Raw genomic sequence first — 19,913 nt, forward strand, 5'->3', positions numbered from 1 at the left:
TTAAAAATGTCACTTCCAATAGCATCTTATTTGGTAACCAAACGAAGGTTCGAGCAGCTGATTGGTCATTGAGTTCATACCAACGTTAAAAAAATTGTCTACAAATATTGGTGATACTAGCGAGCAGATCGTTCGGAAGGGTTCGTTCAGAGTAATGTGAATTTTCGAGAAATTTTCTTGAAGAAAGCTTGCATTTGTCAGTGCTTCAAAGCTCGAAGGATAATACTTACTAAATGGCTAGTGGAGATGGATCGATTAAAACGCAAGATAATGATGTAAGAATTACATGTTATTGCTGTTATTAATAAAATTTCTTTCAGCGATTTGTGTACAAAAAAAATCCTACATAGTAGATCTTTTTGTCATAGATGCCAGTCCCGAAGATCAAACATGATTGGTATCAAACAGAAACACATATTATTATCACGATTCTCGCCAAAAATACAGAAAATTTAAAAATTTTCTATGAAAAGACGACGGTATGTAAGAGCATTATTTAATTATATATTACTTTCTTACAGTTCAATATATATATGTGTGTGTGTGTGTGCGTGTGTGTGTGTGTGTATATATATATATATATATATATATATATATATATTGCATATATGTCCATAAAAAAGTGTTATAACAATTGTTAGCTAAGCGTATCTGCCAAGCTACCCTCTGGTAGTGATTATAGCTTGGAATTGGATCTGGCTCATCCGATAGTACCAGATCAATGTTCGCACAAGATTTTAGCATCTAAAATAGAGATAAAATTGAAGAAACAAGATGGTATAAGATGGGCTATTTTAGAGGGAAATCCAGTTGATAAAAATTTGATAGAACCAATACCTCAAGGTAAATTCAATAGTATTAGATTATCTTTTGACAAATTGATTTTGCAATACATTATTTGATACATTAAAAACTAATGATTTCAAAGAAATACTCCAAAGTGGTAATCAACCACCAAAGTATCCCAGTTCCTGCAAAAAATCCAGAGATTGGAATAAGGTAGAAAAAGAAATTGAGAAACAAGAAGCAGAGGAAAAACCTGAAGGAGAAGCTGCCGTTAATGCCCTTTTCCAACAGATATACGGCAGTGGTTCTGACGAAGTCAGACGTGCAATGAACAAATCCTTTGTAAGTAGAACGTTTAATAATTAACAAAGGCTACATGAAATATGATGAATATAGTATTGTGCACTTGTGTATTTGAAAATATGAAGGTCGTGTGATTGATTTTGTTTTTTTAATAAAACAGCTAGAATCAGGTGGTACAGTTTTAAGTACAAATTGGTCGGTGGTAGGTAAAGGAAAAGTAGAAAGGAAACCACCAGATGGGATGGAATGGAGATCGTGGAATTCATAAAAAATTTACTTACCCACACACACACACAAACACATTACTCTTGCAATTTTTTTGAGACTTTATAGAAAACTTCTTACTTGCAAAATTAAATTATAAGCAAGTTCAATTGTAAAAACATTTCTGTATCGTGCGTATCCCTTATTTTGATTTAATTTATTTATTACATAAGGAGATCACCTATATACATAGACGAAACTTTATATCGTTTAAATATACTCCCGTTTAATACATTAATACTAAATTATAAGAAGGACCTGTAAAAGGGCGCAAATAAAATAGTTTCTTGAATTAGTATTTCAACCAATGCAAGATTTACCCTAAGTCTATAAAAAGCTCTGAAAATGTTGATAATTCTACTAAATAGAGATATAAATATTTAACAAAATAAAAAAAAGAAATTAAATTATTATCATGATAATATGATCAAGTGTGCCTAGTACTGAAAGTAACGTAGAATGAAATGGTTTAACAAAAACCCACCCCACCTTCTTCAGAATCCGATTAATCCTTTTAGAATCCAAACGGCTGAAATTACATATATACCCCATTTGTCAATATTCGAGTATCTATTCGTTGTTTGCGATTCCTCTTTATTTACTGTTGATAATTTTTCATCGACGTGTAGTTGCAAAGAATTGAAACATTTCGTTATGATAGACGTATTGTTTTCTTGTATCTCTGATATAGCTATCCTCATATCATCTATTCTTTTATTATTATATATCGTTGAACATATTAGCGATAATACAGCGGCAATTATAGATGCCAATATAGATATATATTTGTACCTTTGAGAATTCATTGTTTGCGCATCATGATATTCCTTAATGGCGGTTGTCAATTGTACAAAGTAATCTTTTTCTTCCTCTTCCAATAAGGTTAGTTTTTCAGTAATTATTGTTTGCTCTTGAAGATTTTTATTTTCCATTATTGTTAAACTTACATATTTCGGATCATCTCTCTTTATCCTTAACAACTCATCATATATTTCTTTCATCTTATTATTTATTATAAACGATTCTCTACGAAAATAACGTCTCTTTTCTTGGCATTTGCATAAATGATCTTGCATTAAAAGTACTTGCTGTCTGCATTTCTCCACAGTATGTAGACCTACCAATTGTTGATACCATTGCCACCAAGTAATGAGTCTACGTGGCAATGGTTTTTCTGGTTCCATTGGTATGGTTTTCAAATCTTGTATAATGGTGGCATTATTGATACTCTAAAATTGTAATCTGTAATCTGCATCGTGCAAATAGTGTACCAAACATTATTCATTATACTTACATTCGTAAGATGATTTCGCGTTTTCTTCATCGCATTTTCAAATATTGCATTTACATTTGGTACTTTTTTATACATGTCTCGTATATTTCTTAATTTGAAACTGTTTGCAAAGTTGAAAAAAATTTTATGCTTATGTAATCTTTCGTTCATAAGTTTGATGAATTTTTCAATATTATTTGCCATTTTAATGAAAATATTAATGTATCGGCGCTGGGATGGCTATATAAAAATTTATGAAATTGTTATGTCAAATTATAATAATGGTTTTGCCATAAGGCAAACGTTCCGATATGACTTATCAGCTTTACATTGATCTTTCGCCGCGCCATCTGATTACAGGCAGATGGACTAAAACGTTTTAAAAACTTTTCTATACGTTAACGACTCTCTCGAAGATTGATAAAATTTGGTTTATAAGATTTGGAAGGATTAAGATAATATCGAACCTAAGTTACATAAATATTAGCCAAATTGATGGCAATACTATCGTCGCGTATATTTGAACGATCGCTAATTTTTGCTAACTTTGGATTATAATGGAGTCGCTAAACTATCGACAATTTCATTGTACATGGCGTATCTTTAATCGCTAAATTATCTTTATCACTATCAATGCTGATAAACGGTGATAATGGTGTTATAAGGAAAGAAAGAAAAAAAGTTTGGACTTTTAACGTGCGAAAAGAAGATTTAATTGATCAATATTTCTTCATAAAATGGCAACCGGAGATGACAGACGCGTGGCATTAATCACGGGTATCACTGGACAAGTAAGTTAACACTTTTGACAGTTTTGTTTATCTGGCCATTTTTTCATGTCAATTGCAAATCGTGATAAAAATTAATCGTTTCTATCGAAAATTTTCCTTTAGAATTAGAGATATTAGAGAATAGACAAATTTCATTATCAATTATTTTCTCATTTTATAGGATGGTTCCTATTTGGCAGAATTTTTATTAGAAAAAGGATACGATGTGCATGGTATTATTAGAAGAGCAAGTTCATTTAACACTTCGCGCATTCAGCATTTGTATGCGGATCCTAAGTGTCATCGTCAGGGTAAAATGAAATTACATTATGGAGACATGACCGACTCGAGTAGTTTGGTAAAAGTAATCAGTTCCGTGCAACCAACTGAGATTTATAATCTTGCGGCTCAAAGTCACGTTATGGTTGGTATAATGTCAATTCTTTCTCATAATAATGGCCCGAAATTCATATATATTTCAGGCTTAATACTTATATTTAATGTCATATTGTTTTATATAGGTAAGCTTTGAAGTAAGCGAGTATACCGCAGAAGTGGACGCTGTAGGTACTGTGAGGTTACTGGATGCCATAAGAACGTGTGGTTTAGAAAAGTCTGTAAGATTTTATCACGCGTCGACGTCTGAACTTTACGGCAGGGCAATAGAGGTACCGCAGAACGAAAGAACTCCGTTTTATCCACGTTCCCCGTATGGTAACTGAAAAAAAAAAAAAAAAGAAAATTATTCCGCCTCGAGACTAGCTCATCTTCTGTTCATTACTTTAATATATTTTTATTATTTTATTATTTCAATGTATTTTTAGCATGCGCCAAATTGTATAGCTTCTGGATCGTAGTCAATTATAGAGAGGCCTACAATATATTTGCTTGCAATGGTATATTATTCAATCATGAAAGTCCTAGAAGAGGGGAAAATTTTGTAACTAGGAAGATCACAAGATCGATAGCAAAGATACATTTAGGTTTGCAAGATGTTCTTGAATTGGGAAATCTTGATGCTAAAAGAGACTGGGGTCACGCCAAGGATTATGTAAAAGCGAGTAATTTTCTTTTCTCCCATTGAATATTTTAATATATTAAATCTAATTTAATCGAAGTACGCGATTACAGGCAATGTGGCTTATGCTCCAGCAATCAACGCCAGACGATTATGTTATAGCAACGGGAGAGTCTCACAGTGTGAAAGAATTTGTAGAGGCTGCATTTCAGTACGTTGGACGTACGATCAAGTGGGAAGGAGAGGGGATAAACGAGACGGGAAAGGACGCAGATAACGAAAAAGTATTGGTACGGATTAATCCGAAATATTTTCGACCTACGGAAGTTGTAAGTATCAAATAGAAATGACAATATTTAAGATCGGAGGATTATATTTATATGAAATATTCATGATATATAGGATGTTCTATTGGGTGATGCGACTAAAGCAAAGGAAAAATTTGGATGGAAACCGACGATTACGTTCGAGGTTTGTTTTAATTCATCCGTATATATTATAAATGAAGCTTAGCTTAATCGATCATCCATTATTCTGTTGTAGGCTTTAGTTAAAGATATGATGGATTCGGACCTAAATCTAATGAGAAAAAATCCGAATGCTTAGTGTCATTTTATTTTAATCTAGATAATTACATAAAGGTATGAAAAACGTCCTATATATTTGCATATTGTGAAATATATGCAATAGCTAGATATAATATAAATAATCCACACACATTACTACTGCATTTCTACGAAGTAAGAATATTCGAATTGTAAGGTAAGAAATTTATAGGATTCTTTTTCCAAGTATTACAAATTGTACAACAAACTAACTAGCAGGAACGAATTGTTTATATACGAAGTACATAGTTTTTATATAGAATCTACGTAATATAAGATACACAAACATTCATTTGATAGGAAAAACGCTTTCTCTTTTATCAAACTTTGTATGAGTCGCGAATGCATATGTTTGCGTGCATGGAACCGATGATGGCCGTTTTTATAAATCGATTTGATAGAGATGAAGGCTTTATGCGAGGCCTTCACATAAACATAAGATATTTTTTATGAAAGCTTTACGTACAACCTGTATGTACGCACAAACGGTAGAAGATATGCTGTTTATCACCATTTTATTAATTGTCTTCCACCAAAGTATAATTGGCTTTCACGTCGTATTTTAATTTGTACCTAATATATGTAATTACAATGTAACGTATTGTATACTGTATGCTAGTTTTGTTATACATTTTAGCCTTTGTATATACAAGAAGAGGAAGAAGAAGAGCAACGCTACGATCGAAGAAATGGAACGCGTTCCTTCTCTCTCTCTCTCTCTCTCTCTCTCTCTCTCTCTCTCTCTCTCTCTCTCTCTCTCTCGAATAAATAGAAATAAGAGAAAATTAATGGAGGATTTACAAGGTATAGAAGTTTAACTTTTAGCCTCGGGCGCTGTCTTTCGTAAGATATTATCGATCGTGAACATGGTCGATTTAACGCAACGTTCGGAACCACTCGCGTAATCAATTTCCTTCTCCTTCTGTAGATCGTTATCTCTGCTTCCAATTTCGCACCATCTCTCGATCTTTCCTCGATCGTCTTCTATAAGTTGCAACAGTGATCTTCGCGATTCATCTTTGCTCTGTAAAAATGCTCGCTGTTTACGAGTTCTCCTACGTCTGTAATTACCATGCTCAAACATTTCGTTGGCGGACGGATCGAGACACCAATAACTGCCTTTACCAGCTGCACCATGTTCCTCGTCCTCGTCGGGATTACTCTTGTCACGTGGTACTTTGACGAAGCAATCGTTCAAACTTAAATTGTGTCTAATACTATTCTGCCAGCCCTGTCGATTTTCCCTGTAATAAGGAAACCTCTCCATGATGAACTTGTAAATACCGGACAGAGTCAGTCTTTGTTTTGGCGATGAATTAATGGCCATGGCTATCAGAGCTATGTAAGAATAGGGTGGTTTCTCGTAACGAGGCGAGGAATTTACTTTGTAACCGATCAGAGGTAAGGCCCAACAGGAGAGATGATGACGAGGACTGTTCATGCCCGTCGTGGTTGACGCTCGATTAGTCTCCAATCTGAACATTTCTGGGACTCCGGTGATATTATAATATTCGGTTGGTAAACTACAGATGGTTGGTAAGATCTCCCTGGTCCAAAGATCGTTCCTGCCAGACAATTCGAGGAATCTTTGATTCCTCGCCGATAAAAAGGGTTCTCGATGATAATTCCCATTTGGTTCCATCATTGATAGCTTGATATATATATATATCTCTTGTACATCGAGCGCGCGTCGACGGACGTCGAAGAACGTCGGAGAACGTCGTAGAACTCGACGTGCCAGCACGTCGCTAGCGCGAGACTGCGTTTTCCGCAATCTCCGGCTCGTCAAGCTGATACTTCTAAGCTCTTTAGGGTCTTTAATTTGACAGGGAGAGATCTTAGAGGCTGGCCCAGCCCCGCCCATCGGCAGCTTTCCAAGGAACGTTCTCGTTTGGTGTTCGCTGACGATCAGGAGGAGGTGGACGCACCTCCGGATCGGTCCAGGAGGCTCACGACTAACATGTTTTATTACTGTTTACACATATGCTCTCCTAACACCCACGCCGCCAGTAACCGAGCCAATATGTAAACGCAGTCGTGGTAATTATACCGAGAAGGCGTTCGCTTTCTTGGAAACGCTCTTCTTCTTATTATTTTCCCTTGCGTCGCAAAAGGGGGATAAGGGGGAAGGGCGACGTCGCTTCTGAAAAAATTTTCCAAGATGCCGACGACCTGTATTTTCCCTTTATTATTATTCTTCTTCTTCTCCTTCTTCTTCTACTTCTTCTTCTTCTTCTTCTTCTTCTTCTTCTTCTTTTATTACATACCCGATGGTTGCGATATGAAAAGAATTTGAAGAGACAAATTTGTTGAAGAAACAAATCAAAGTGGATATGCACGATGAAGGGGCCAACGTATTCGAACTATGTTCGGCATCTCCTCGAAAAACAGAGAGATAGACGAGGGAGCGCCTTGTCTCTTCTGAAAAAGCGCGACGATTTACTGCTCTCGTTTAAGCCGAGACCGATTTTAGACCATATCCCGAAGGAACCTAACGCACGGGTAGCTGTCGTTACTCATGCACTCGTTTCTCCCTTTCTTCTCGTTTCCATTGATATAGAATTGAATTGCATTAAATCCTACGCTATCCTACTCGATCGAATTGCGTTTGATCGAAATCCTTGATTATTGATAGGATCTATAGGCGTCTGCCGTCTTGACTTTGGATTGTTGATTTTGCGACGTTTACGACTGTGAGAAAATTCACAGCGCGTAAAGTCTCTCTCTCTCTCTCTCTCTCTCTCTCTACCGCATTGATCCTTTCCTCCTTTCCTATTGATTTTCTCTGCGTCTTATCGTTATCCCAAATGATTATCCAAAATGATTAACCTAAATTAAATTTACGTTAAAACAATGTTCGACATCGTTGTTAGGCCATTTTTTTAACATCTTTCCTAGCATCGCTCGTCGCGCAACTGTCTTGCTATAATCTGTCATGGTAATTGGAAAGTTAGTAAATGTAAAGACAGGTAGTCTGACTAACTGGAATCTCGACTTTAGCTTAGGCATATTTGCTAGGCATTAAAAGAAATGACAAAGTAAATATGTTTCTATAACCTCGCACGGTACTCCTATAGATTTTCTTTCTCTTTTTCTTTTCCGTACTTACTGAAGTGCTGAAGAACTCGTGCAAAACGATGGATTATATGTACATACGTTTATGTGTAAATGTTTAATCTATTCGTTTTCAGATATAATTTCCGGTTCACGGAATTTCAAGAACTTGGACGTTTCACGGACGATTATGCGAAAAGTGAATGATAGAAATATTCGTTTCTGGAATCCTGTTTTTCAATTAAAATCTTGACCGACATAAGAAACGAAAAGGATTACTTCAAATACTATATCAAAGATGAAGTGTCGATCCTTTTATTTTTTTACAGGTACATACGTCACGTTAAGTCTTTCGAAATTAATCATTAAGCATAATCATTATTTATAAAGATTATTAATTATACACAGCGAAAACTCTGTGATTCTTCATTTCTTTTTCTTTTTCTTTTTTTTTTCTTTCTTTTTTTAACGCGAAGAAAGTTACGTCTCTTTAATTGGAGAGTCAAGTATGTAGGTGCGAAAGTGAACCAGCGAATTAATACGATCATTTCATGCTCGGAGAAACTTATTTCACGACATTCGACAATGCGAACGTTTTATTTCATCTTACTATCGAATCCTACCTACTCTCTTCCCCGTAAAGCATAAATAAGGGGTATCCTTTATGAAGAATATTAAAAAAAAAAAAAAAAAAAAAAAAAAAAAAAAACACGAAAGAAGAACGCCTTTAAAACTTAATCGTGAGTATAAATAACGAAGAAAAGTTCATTTATAAATTTTTCGATTTTTCAATTTTTAGTACGAGAAAACGATGTTGTAGGAATAACATCGTCCGTCTAATCGCGAAAAAAGATGTTAACAAGCGTAATTCGCGTTATACAACAAACGATTACGAAGTCGAAGAAATGAGGCACGTCACAGAAAAAGAAAATGAGAACTCATGTCACGAACGTCATTTACAAACATTCACTCAAACTCCCTAACGTTCTTGCACAACGTTCGGTCCCGGCTTAGAAAAGGGCTTGAATTTTGTAATGTCAAATGAAAAAAATTGTAAATCGTCGGGATATACAATGTTGTAATCATTAAAAATATTGAAAGGTGTTACCTTGACGGATAAACTATTTGCATTATCTCTAAATTAAATTAGTTTTTCAGTCAGAATCGTAAGCGTAATCACGACACGATGGCTTACAATTGTATTATAATAACGTTTCGATCGGCGAATTAGGTTTCCTGTCTTCTCGACGCGTATCCATCTTGTATTCTGGATCGTGGAGAGATTCTAAATTGCAAGACGATTCTCGTTGGCACATCGGCACATCGCAGGGAATAGATACGAAGGAGAAAGTGGTAGCTAGAGGCGTCATCGTTCGAGTATTTGGCTGTTGTACGAACGGTACGAAAAAAAAAAAAAAAAAAAAAAAAAAAAAAAAAAAAGGGAAAAGAAAAGGAAAAAAAAGAGAAGAGAGAAAAATAAAAGAAAGGAGAAAGAAAAAAAAAAAAGAACTGTCGATTTCTACGAGAAGACGACAAGACGATTTGAGAAACTCTCACGGAGATACAACGTTATCCATTATCTTTTAGAAGCTTAGCTATGTATTCCAATATATTATAGTACGTACAGGCACATGGGTATTTGCAAATACTTGCTCGAATGCATATAACAACCGCTTTTAAATGTGGACTTTATCAATTAATGACCTCGCGGATTTTTAAATGGCCTTTCTCTCTTTCTCTTAATGCATTTTGTCGAGTCACACTCGACGAAAGGAGGTTTCAGCACTTTCGATTTTCAAACGTATTTGATCGAAATCAATTGGAAAATAATTTTCGCTGGTCGCGAATCCGACGATTCGCATATTTTTTACAAGCGGGCAACAGTGCAGACTGTTGGCAAAGCTTGCGAAATTATAAATGTACAAGGCATCGTCATTAGCGAGATCAATTAGATATCGACGACGCGCTGACACGCGTAGAGGCAATTAGGAAGATCGATCGTGGTACGGACAGGATGCAACGATCGAGGTTGACCGATAACGATTCGCAAAGACGATGAATACGACGTTTTTTCTTCTTCGATCGTTTGTAATCCTTGGGGAAAAGAAAAAACGAAAAAAAGGAAAAAAAAAAAAAAAAAGAAAAGAACAGAAACAACAACAGAAAGAAGAAATTGATCAAAAATTCGATCTTAATAAAATATATGCTTATTAAATGGAGATTCATTTATCCCTTACATAATACATTCTCTAACCTCCCTATTTATTACGATCGACAAAATTTCCTCGGATTATACTTCTCGCGGTAACTTTCGCGGTGAGTTTACGCTAATAGTTACAAAATAGTTTCGTTTAGCATGTGCTTTTGTACGCACGTATCCGTGTACATATTCATGCACTTACATATGTGCGTACGAGGAAAGTATTTCTCCTCGCGTGAATGGAATGCTGAATTTGTGAAATTCTCATCGGTCGCGTACGTAAATACATGTACGCTCTTTAAAATTCGAATGTATTTTTCGAAAAGAGCACTCCTCGTGGCGCACATTTTATATTCATAAAATTTCAACGTATACGAAAATTAGAGATTGGGCGTTTGCGCACGATCAGATATTATTAATAATCCCGCGAATAATTCTCATAGAGAGATCGATAATTACGACGAAAATGCAAAATAAATGCGAACTCGATGTTGAAACGACTCTGGGATATACGGCATTGAGTTTATACAAGATATTTTTGGCGAATTTTAATAGTCCGTTAGTTTGTAGTAACAGACGAATGGCTTGAAACAGATCGCTTTAGCGTCGTACCGCAGATACGCCTTAGAAAAGAAGAACTTTCCGATCGGCATGGCCGTTCAACGAATAACAAAACAACTAACGAGAACCGATCTAATAAGAACTTGATCGGCTATTTATAATTTTCAATCGATCGTTAAATGGGTCTTATATTATCGAATCATCTTCGATATCGAGTCTAATTATCGAGAATCTAAAAGAACCCTCGTACACGTTTCAATCGTTGTCGCAAATTTACGAGCAACGCGACGAAATAATCGATCGATTGCCCAACTTGCCACCAGCAATATCGAGCAGCCCGCATGAGTTACGAATGAAAAAGGAAAATAGAGAAAAAATATAGAAAAAAATGATTTCCTGCTTCCTAGTTCGCGCTACGTTTATTCGATTTTCTACGAGACACAACCAAAAAGATTCGACCAGAAGATTCTTTATTACGCATGTATATTTTTTCTTTTTTCTTCCTTTTGTTTATTTTGCGAGTTCATTGGCACGTGGACATATGATAGGTACATACGTAGAGAGTTTTTCACTGCTGCAAATGACCGACTAAATGATTATTGCCATGTAAACGCGGAAAGAAAGTGAACGTTTCGTGATGTCGACCGTTCTGGGGATCTTCACCGCTTGAGTGTCCGTCATTAAATATAGATTATTAATAAAAGTTACGAGGGCTGCTAATTTAAAGCATCGTGCTTTCGTAAAAGTTCCAAATAAAGTAAGCGTTGCAGGAGTAAGAAACGAACGCTTTGACACAGCATCGGAACAAGAAAGAAAACGAACGTTGTTACAATTATCACTAGGATATAGTAAAGACATAAAAAAGAACTTTCTCAAAGAAAATCCTTATATTTCAAAGTATAACGACGACTTGTTGGTTTTTGAAAGCGAGCCATAAAAAAAAAAAAGTGAAATCCAGTCTATAATTCGTTTTGATACATCTCTTTCTAGCTTATAGTTATAAAACTTGAATATTTCCAAGTCGAAGGGTCTTCGTTTTAAAAAGAAATATTACCATTTTTGGAGGATTATGCTGGACTGTTTCGAGCGGTTCCGAGAGAACCGATAGGAGGTCTTATACATAAGCGAACGTTTAATCGTACGTTTGGTCAACGAGTTAAACAATATCCAGAGAATTACCATCGAAAATATAGATCGATAGAGAAGATGATGATCGTCAAAAGTGTCTGGTCTTTCTCATATAGAAACTAAAGACGGTGAAAGGGATAGCATGACTTCCCACAATCCCGAATCGGAAGAAAGTCAAAGGATGCGACCGGTTCGGTCGTTTCTAAGCATATTGGAGGAAGCTAGACGTTTCCTAAGATAGCTCTTCTCTCCTTTTAACGCGAGAGATGACGATTCGTTTTATCCCAGAAAATTGCTATTTCAAAATTTTAAGGAAGGACCAATCGGTTCTCGCCGACCATCGCGCCTTTATATATATCATAGGTATCAGTACGAGACAATTTATCTTCGTAGTTAATTGCGCAAGCAACGGCGGACTTTCGGTAGGCATATTTTCTAATACGAGAACTTGAACTTAACCCAAGCCCAATCGACCTTACGGTAACTAAGTTCCTACGTTAGTGAAAGCGCAATCTCTCGGCCGGCTATTTTTCTTATGGGATGAGATCAGATTTTTGCGATCGTTATTTCCTCTCCTTTTCTTTCTATTCTATCTTTTTTTTTTCTTTTTTTTTTTTTTTTTTTTTTTTTTTTTTTACATAACGACGACTCCGTATTTCCTCCCCTCCATTGAAAGAACGGAGGCAGAATTTTTAATTCTTTTTTCATTCTCCTCACTTTCGCACACGCGCGTTGTCTATCTACAATTTTCCCTTTGGCGGTCTAAGAAAACAAGAAACAAAAAAGAAAAGAAAAAGAAAAGAAAAAAAGAAAAAAAAAAACAGACACCTTTAATTGAACGGAAGCAGGTGCTTAAGAGAGCGTGGTTACATAAGAATAAAATAATAAATCCTCCAACGAAAAGGGACTCGCGTCGGTCGCGAGTCTCCTTCGCCTTGTTCCTTACCTCTGCGAGGTGGGTAACGAGGACGTCTCGTCGTTGGATCCCCTCCAAAGAAGAACTCAGGATGTTGTAGCTTGGCTTGGAAGAGTTGGGAGTCCCGTATAATAAAACGCTCTTCCTCTATTTGATGCCCCTCCACCGTCTACTCGTCCACTTCTCTATGTGTGTCTCTATGCCTAGGGCATCTAGGAGCCTAACCGGAGAAACGCATTCGCTATAAAAGCTTCGTATGTCCGAAGGAATTTGTCAGAAGAGTGACGAACCGTAACAAAAAAAAAAGCAGCGCCAATACTCGCTGCTCCCTTTTAGTTCTTCGTCGCGAACCAGGGAGGACTTCTGGAAGTCGAAGATGTGGCTCGCACTGGTCAGTGTCCTTTCCCTCATCTTCATTAATTAAATCACGCGGCATTGTTCCCTCATTCGGCTTCAATTTTACTCAATGTTAGATGTGTGACAAAGTGCGTGAGGTCAGTGCAATCCTAGTAGAACGATTCGGAAATGTGATTCGTTCTGTGTTCATTCTGTCCGAGGACCAAGTGCATTTTCTTCGTACGATCGATCAAACCCTTCGTTCGATCCGCTTGACGTTGTTGACTATTCTCTTAGTAAATTTTTATAGTCGTCCGCTCTGTAGCAACGATCAGGATAAAAAGTTAAAGCTTTCTCGATTATTCGAGACGAGTGCCACGAGTATCGTTTCTTCTCAAAATCCTGCATATATACGTTTGCAACATGTATCAATCATTTATTATCAATCATTTAATACAGATTCGAACGTTCGAAGGGACAATTTTATCGTTCTGCTCGCTCGCATGATCCTTCTGCGTGCGAGAAAGTTCGTTACGATAGGGGAAGCACGATCAAATACGGCGTTTAGCTGTAAAAAAACAAAAAGAAATAAAAACTGCATGTCACTCGAGACAAAGTCGAGAATCAAAAATACATTAACGAACATTAAGCGTTCTCGTACTACGCATCGTAGTAGAGATGATGCTGTCGTCATGATGAAAAAACGCATAACGAGTCTCTCTAATTATTTCAGTTGAATGGGTTAAGAGGTATCGTGGCATGGCAAACGTATTTGTAGGATCTCATGAATGACGTTCGTTAGGTAACTTATTTACTATATAGATCTTTATTATATAGTTCTAACGCAATAGCCAGGGAACGAGCGATATTTCAATTAAATTGCAAATAGAAATGTAAATATAGATACGTCGATGAATTGTCGTACCATTCTCCGTTATCAGCTAGCTAAGTAGGTGTCCTCTCATCACTTTTCACTCGGTGAAATGGAAAGTTGCGCAAAAGAGAAAGAAAGAAAAGGAAAAGAAGGCCACAAGAATATTTAGGAGGAATCCGTGGGAATATTATAACGTCAATGAAAAAAAAGGAGATTTGAAGTCGTTATTGCGATCTTCGGAGTGTCAGGACGATCGTAGATCGATTATGATCCATGTAATTCGTTGCTAGATCGTAAAACGAATATCTTTGGTCTTGATATCGATAATAAGCGATACCTGTTTACTTCGTAACGAATCTCGTAATAATAATCTACAGGAGGAGCAAGAAAAGAACCGGACGTAAGACGAAATTGCGCTCGAGGATAAAAATGAAAGGGAGAAAGAAAGACAAAATCATGGCGCATACTTTCGCTTGGTCCAACCTAATGGGAGTTTCACGTTCCTCCGGCTGTGAAGAAAAAAAAAAAAAAAAAAAAAAAAAAAAAAAAAAAGAAGAAAAAAGAAAGAAAAAAAGAAGGAAAAAAAAAGAAAAAAGAAGAAGAAGAAGAAAAAAAGAAAACACGAGAGTAGCGAGGGTTCGCTCGACCCAATTTCCAGACTTTCATTTTTGAATGACGCGCTCATAAAATCGCACAAGGTATAGAAATCCGCGTGTAACATCGACACGCTTAATGTCGACTTCTCTCGGTGAAAAGTCGTACGGTGTTAATTAAAAATACGCGGTGTAATAAGCCGAGCGATTATCGTTTCCCTTCCTCTAATCTGCATTTATAATTGAACGATCAAACATTTGCCGTTGCTTTTTCATTCTCGTAGTATCAACAACGCAAACTATTATCGTGCGAAAAGCGTCTTATTATTATACGGCAACACGTCGATTATGTCCATGCGCGTAACTACTGTCGAACTGCCGTGTAATTGACCGTAAAACAAAGGCTTTATCCTTGACGAGTCCAATACCTTTACGTATATTATAATTCTGCGTGCTTTCAGATATTGCTTGGATCCCTTTTCGTCGCCTCCACCAATGGTGATCCGATCAGAACGAAGAAAGAGTAAGTTCACGTGAAAATAATTAATCAATTAAATTGCACAAGCAACGAGGAGTCATACATCAGAGAGAAAGATACATTTTACCTTGTAGTAATTGTAAATATTTTTAGGGCACCACTTAGTCCACAGTATGGCCCGCCGGCTGCTTCTTATGGAGTACCGAACGTAGGTCCTTCGGATTCGTATGGTGCTCCACCAGTACCATCGTCGTCTTACGGCGCTCCATCTGGACCATCCACTTCTTACGGTGCCCCGTCTGGGCCATCATCGTCCTATGGCGCGCCATCTTCCAGCTACGGAGCTCCATCCTCCGGGCATGCCTCTTTTGGGGGTGATCACGGATCCTTCGGAGGAGCCGATCATGGATCGTTAGGCGGTGGATCGTTCGACAGTGGTTACGGGGGTGATCATGGTTCGCTAGGCGGCGGCGGCGGCGGCGGCGGCGGCGGCGATGGCGGTTTCGGTGGAGATTTTGGATCGTACGGAGGAGGACATCACGGAGGAGGTGGAGGAGGAGGCGGTGGTGATTTTGGATCGTACGGAGGAGGACATCACGGGACTGGAGGAGGCGGCGGTGGTGACTTCGGATCGTACGGAGGAGGACATCACGGAGGAGGTGGAGGAGGCAGCGGTGGTGACTTCGGATCGCACGGAGGAGGACATCACGGAGGAGGTGGAGGAGGCAGCGGTGGTGATTTCGGATCGTACGGAGGTGGACATCACGGGGCTGGAGGAGGCGGCGGTGGTGACTTCGGATCGTACGGAGGAGGACATCACGGGGCTGGAGGAGGCGGCGGTGGTGATTTTGGATCGTACGGAGGAGGACATCACGGGGCTGGAGGTGGCGGCGGTGGTGATTTTGGATCTTACGGAGGAGGACATCACGGAGGCGGTGGAGGAGGAGGAGGAGGAGGAGGAGGATCTGCGCTTGGTCCCATTTACGGTCCACCCTCGCAATCCTACGGTCCTCCGGCGGCCTCCTACGGTCCTCCGGCGGCCTCCTACGGTCCGCCTGGTCACGATCAGCCGAAGGGAGTATGGAAGAAAAAGCTCACGTGGAAGGCCGAATGGAAGCAGATATGGAAAACGGAGTCGAAACTAACGTGGAAACAGGAATGGAAAAAGGTTCAGGTGCCAATTTGGAAGGAAGTACAGGTGCCAGAATGGAAGGAAATTCAAGTGCCAGCTTGGAAGAAGGTACAAAAGCCAATTTGGAAGGAGATCCAAGTACCCATTTGGAAGGAGATTCAGGTACCAGCTTGGAAGAAAGTTTGGAAGCCTGTTTGGAAGGAGATACAAGTACCAATTTGGAAGGACGTTCAAGTGCCCGACTGGAAGAAGATTTGGATACCAGAATGGATAAAGATCGGTATTCCCGGGGAACAATACGTCGGCAAGGATCAACACGGTTGGCAATATACCAGTCACGATCTCTGGAAGAAGAAACTCATTTGGAAGCCGATCTGGAAGAAAATTTGGAGGACCGAGAAGAAGCAAGCTTGGGTTACGGATAAGAAGCTCGAATGGAAAGCCGAATGGAAGCAAATTTGGAAAACCGAAAAGAAACAAGTATGGGTGACCGATAAGAAACTTGTATGGAAGGAGGAGTCCGTACAGGTTTGGTTACCTAAAAAACAACAGATTTGGGTCACGCAAAAGAAGCAGGTGTGGAAGGACGAATGGAAAAGCAAGTGGGTACCGGTTTGGAAGAACGTACAAGTACCGGCCTGGAAGAAGATTTGGAAGCCCGTTTGGGAGAAAGTTTGGGTACAAATAGAATCTCATCACGACGGAGGCCACCATGGTTACAAGTAATACGATAATATTAGCGTAGTCGTTAGGATATCAAAGTTAACTTCGTAGTTGACTTTTTTTCCAAAGTTCGTAGAATGTGTTTCAATTATGGGTCGATAATTTCAGGCTCGACGATAGTTCCCTGTTAGACGCGATTATGGAATAACGAATGGAATAGAAAGTATAGTGTTTCGTCGAAATAAGAAGGACGGAGAGTAGTTTTGGCTCGTGATATTGCGACTTCATTATTCCGTAAATGTCGAATAAATATCAAGACTTGTCTGCCCGCCCTCTTCCCCCCCCCCCCCCTGTAAATAAGGTGATTAAAAGATTGCAAGCGCATCGATATTTTTGTACGTTTTGCGTTTACTATAATCTAATAAATATTTTTTTTTACCACGTGTACGTCTAATCGATTGATATCCTGAATCGGCCGATGATCCAGTTGACGAAACTTTCACTTTGTACATAATCAGTTTGGGTTGTTCCAAACGATCAGTCTGATTGATCCAGATGAGGAAGAGAAAAGGGAAGAAAGGAAGAATAATATTCTTGGGAAGGAAGAAAAAGAACGATTCTTTTTTGAAGTTTAAGCAAGTCTAATCGAATGAAGTCGGTAATAAGTAATCGGTAGTAGCTTTCCCGTTCACTCGATGAAAGTGCAATTTTCTAGGCGACGGAGTAGGATTATCGCAGGAGGACAATGGAAAGGGAAAAGGAAGATGCTTTCCAGGGAAGCGTATATGCAGATGTCAGGGTCGCGAGACGGACTCACGACCTTTACTTTCTCCGTGATCGCGTTGGAGCAAGTGTGGGATGATCGAGAAATAAAGAATCTACCAAGAGAGAACGTGGAAGTCGGTGGGAGAACGGAAGTAGCACGACCGGTTCGTCTTCTCCGAGGTCTCCTTCCGAGTTTCGACTGGCAAAGACCAGTATCTATTAAACGCATCGAAGAAAGTGGATGGCGTTTTCGAGTCGACGAAAAAAAAAAAAAAAAAACAAAAAAAAAAAAAAAGAGAAAAGAAAAGAAAAAGAAATAATCCCCCCTAATGAATAAATTAATTGTAGGATAGATGAACATATACGTTCAAATCACGTAAGATGACATGCCTCTTATTAATCAAGACGAAATCTTTACAAGTTGAATCCTAATTAAGAGCTATCTCCTCTCTTTTTCTCATTTATTCCGTTTATTTACAGGATCATGCCGAAACTAGGTTAGATACTTTGTTAATTATCAACTTCATTAACGGTTCCGTGCATTCGATCTGCTCGTCCATCCATCGCCTTCGTCTCGGACGATGATGAGATTTTATCTCTTTGGCAGAGAGTAACGCGTAACTACATAAATTATACAGTAGAAAATACAAGTTGATTTATGGATGTCTATATTACTTACTACTTTGAGGTATTCCAATATGATTTACAAGCGGGAATGCGATTTATATAAACTTCCGACGACGAAAATAACGGCGCTTCTTGTATCTGCTTGCAAAGTGTAAGGACGTTTCGAGCGATTGGTAAATACCTGTGTTAATAATAAATAGAGGAAAATAAGCATAACTTGAAGAATCTACTGTAAAAATATCTTTTACGAATATTTTCTATTCGATGATCGTATTGAATGGCGTTCGCTTCGAATACAGCAAGCGAAAATGACACTTGCGATCGTGCGTAGAGCAAATTTAAAAGTTAATTCCCCACCACGTTCGATATATTATTGCTCTAACGTTTACCACCACCACCACCACCACCACCACGTATACTTTCCCAGGATCTTTCTTTATATGACTTTCTAGCGTTTAAAGTAGATAGTGGGACATTCGTCAAAGTTTTTCCCTCTCTTCTTATAAACTACCGTCTCCTCTCCATAGAGTTTCGTTCATTTTAATTATTACAAATTAATCGACAATTTTAGCTTTTCCTCGTTTCATAAACGTTCTAGTTTTAATTAATTAATCTGACCAATCTTACATTGCGCATTTCGTTTCGAACGTCGTCTATTTTATAAGACGAGTTTTCCGCCATCGAAAGTCGTTAATACTTTATGTACGGCACACCATAGCCCATGAAGACTTATATACGAATGCCGGTGTTACTCAATAGAAAGCGAAACGTGCATATGATAGATTTATAACCGAAACTTTTAGACTATTCTCGGGGCTCTATGGGTAAGCTCTTTGAAATCGTCGACGTAGTCGAAGTATCAGCTATGAAAATATTTCGATGTTGGCCAATTGTCGTAGGTTATGCAGAACGCGAATAGCCAAGGATTGTCTTCGTAAAGTAAGCCCGAGACTGGCAAGGCCACTTTCACGTAAATATATACAGGCAGAAGAGACGAGCATGTGCGCACGTTTCTTTCCTTTCCTTCGTTTCTTTGTCTCTCTGATCTCTTCCATCCGGTTCCTTTATCCAGTGGCTCTCAATTCTTTCCTCGACTAAAATATCACAAAATTCTTATAGCTATTATTTAATTATAAAAATCGATTTAATAGAGGACCTTTAATTAGATCGCAAAAAGGGGTTACACCTAACGGAGTTAAGGATCTTTTGACTCTGACGGCTCGAGTGACGGAATCCGTTAGGCATACCTACATGAAGATTTCACTTCTTAGGTCGCGTCGTTGATCGTAGATCTTAATAAATTTCACTCTCGAAAGGCGATAGCACCGAGGATAGTTATCGGTACATCCTTGTACCGGGTTCTACCTACATATCCGTATGTAAGCGACTCTCGCTCGTTACATATAGCGGAAGTGTCTGCACCATTGATATCTTAAAAAGGTCGAAAACCTGCTCGTCACGTTCATTTTCTTCTTATTCCCGTGCCTCTTCGTACTCCTTTCGGAACACAACTTCGCGATTCAACAAGGATATACGTATGTATATACCTTTCTCATCCGTGACTTTC

At 38.3% G+C, this 19,913-nt stretch overlaps 5 protein-coding genes across 7 annotated transcripts; 3 read left to right on the forward strand and 2 right to left on the reverse strand.

The window, feature by feature from the left end:
* Window positions 1-103: 103 nt before the first annotated feature.
* LOC124956307 (protein SGT1 homolog) lies at window positions 104-1,651 on the forward strand. Its single transcript, XM_047511942.1, has 5 exons — window positions 104-275; window positions 369-479; window positions 642-843; window positions 929-1,128; window positions 1,250-1,651. The coding sequence occupies exons 1-5, from the start codon at window positions 234-236 to the stop codon at window positions 1,355-1,357; spliced, it is 663 nt and encodes a 220-aa protein (XP_047367898.1). The 5' UTR covers window positions 104-233; the 3' UTR covers window positions 1,358-1,651.
* LOC124956306 (mitochondrial potassium channel-like) lies at window positions 1,590-4,104 on the reverse strand. 2 transcript variants are annotated; one of them, XM_047511941.1, is made up of 3 exons: window positions 2,648-4,104; window positions 2,146-2,582; window positions 1,590-2,064 (listed from the first exon to the last, which is right to left on the reverse strand). In XM_047511941.1, the coding sequence occupies exons 1-3, from the start codon at window positions 2,828-2,830 to the stop codon at window positions 1,848-1,850; spliced, it is 837 nt and encodes a 278-aa protein (XP_047367897.1). In that variant the 5' UTR covers window positions 2,831-4,104; the 3' UTR covers window positions 1,590-1,847. The 2 variants fall into 2 exon arrangements, with proteins under 2 accessions (XP_047367897.1, XP_047367896.1); XM_047511940.1 differs by having other exon boundaries at window positions 1,590-2,582; window positions 2,648-4,097.
* On the forward strand, window positions 2,892-8,490 carry LOC124956304 (GDP-mannose 4,6 dehydratase). Of its 2 annotated transcripts, XM_047511938.1 has the most exons (8): window positions 2,892-3,417; window positions 3,578-3,820; window positions 3,918-4,110; window positions 4,221-4,453; window positions 4,528-4,743; window positions 4,817-4,885; window positions 4,958-5,055; window positions 8,211-8,490. In XM_047511938.1, the coding sequence occupies exons 1-7, from the start codon at window positions 3,364-3,366 to the stop codon at window positions 5,018-5,020; spliced, it is 1,071 nt and encodes a 356-aa protein (XP_047367894.1). In that variant the 5' UTR covers window positions 2,892-3,363; the 3' UTR covers window positions 5,021-5,055; window positions 8,211-8,490. The 2 variants fall into 2 exon arrangements, with proteins under 2 accessions (XP_047367894.1, XP_047367893.1); XM_047511937.1 differs by lacking the exon at window positions 8,211-8,490 and having other exon boundaries at window positions 2,903-3,417; window positions 4,958-5,632.
* On the reverse strand, window positions 4,480-7,675 carry LOC124956305. Its single transcript, XM_047511939.1, has one exon. It carries the CDS (start codon window positions 6,881-6,883, stop codon window positions 5,834-5,836), a length of 1,050 nt encoding a protein of 349 aa, XP_047367895.1. The 5' UTR covers window positions 6,884-7,675; the 3' UTR covers window positions 4,480-5,833.
* A 1,208-nt stretch (window positions 8,491-9,698) lies between the features above and the next one.
* LOC124956297 (uncharacterized PE-PGRS family protein PE_PGRS3-like) lies at window positions 9,699-17,395 on the forward strand. Its single transcript, XM_047511921.1, has 3 exons — window positions 9,699-13,269; window positions 15,143-15,204; window positions 15,313-17,395. The coding sequence occupies exons 1-3, from the start codon at window positions 13,255-13,257 to the stop codon at window positions 17,015-17,017; spliced, it is 1,782 nt and encodes a 593-aa protein (XP_047367877.1). The 5' UTR covers window positions 9,699-13,254; the 3' UTR covers window positions 17,018-17,395.
* Window positions 17,396-19,913: the final 2,518 nt, after the last annotated feature.

The sequence above is a fragment of the Vespa velutina genome, chromosome 21 (genome assembly GCF_912470025.1).
Source record: "Vespa velutina chromosome 21, iVesVel2.1, whole genome shotgun sequence".
NCBI lineage: Eukaryota > Metazoa > Arthropoda > Insecta > Hymenoptera > Vespidae > Vespa > Vespa velutina.

Coding starts and splice junctions, on each gene's coding strand:
- LOC124956307 (XM_047511942.1), top strand. CDS start 234: ATGGCTAGTGGAGATGGATCGATTAAAACGCAAGATAATGAT. Junction 276..368: donor TTAAAACGCAAGATAATGAT/GTAAGAATTACA, acceptor TTTTTGTCATAG/ATGCCAGTCCCGAAGATCAA. Junction 844..928: donor GATAGAACCAATACCTCAAG/GTAAATTCAATA, acceptor ATGATTTCAAAG/AAATACTCCAAAGTGGTAAT.
- LOC124956306 (XM_047511940.1), bottom strand. CDS start 2,830: ATGGCAAATAATATTGAAAAATTCATCAAACTTATGAACGAAAGATTA. Junction 2,583..2,647: donor CGCGAAATCATCTTACGAAT/GTAAGTATAATG, acceptor TTACAATTTTAG/AGTATCAATAATGCCACCAT.
- LOC124956304 (XM_047511938.1), top strand. CDS start 3,364: ATGGCAACCGGAGATGACAGACGCGTGGCATTAATCACGGGTATCACT. Junction 4,111..4,220: donor TTATCCACGTTCCCCGTATG/GTAACTGAAAAA, acceptor ATGTATTTTTAG/CATGCGCCAAATTGTATAGC. Junction 4,454..4,527: donor ACGCCAAGGATTATGTAAAA/GCGAGTAATTTT, acceptor ACGCGATTACAG/GCAATGTGGCTTATGCTCCA.
- LOC124956305 (XM_047511939.1), bottom strand. CDS start 6,883: ATGGGCGGGGCTGGGCCAGCCTCTAAGATCTCTCCCTGTCAAATTAAA.
- LOC124956297 (XM_047511921.1), top strand. Junction 15,205..15,312: donor CCGATCAGAACGAAGAAAGA/GTAAGTTCACGT, acceptor AAATATTTTTAG/GGCACCACTTAGTCCACAGT.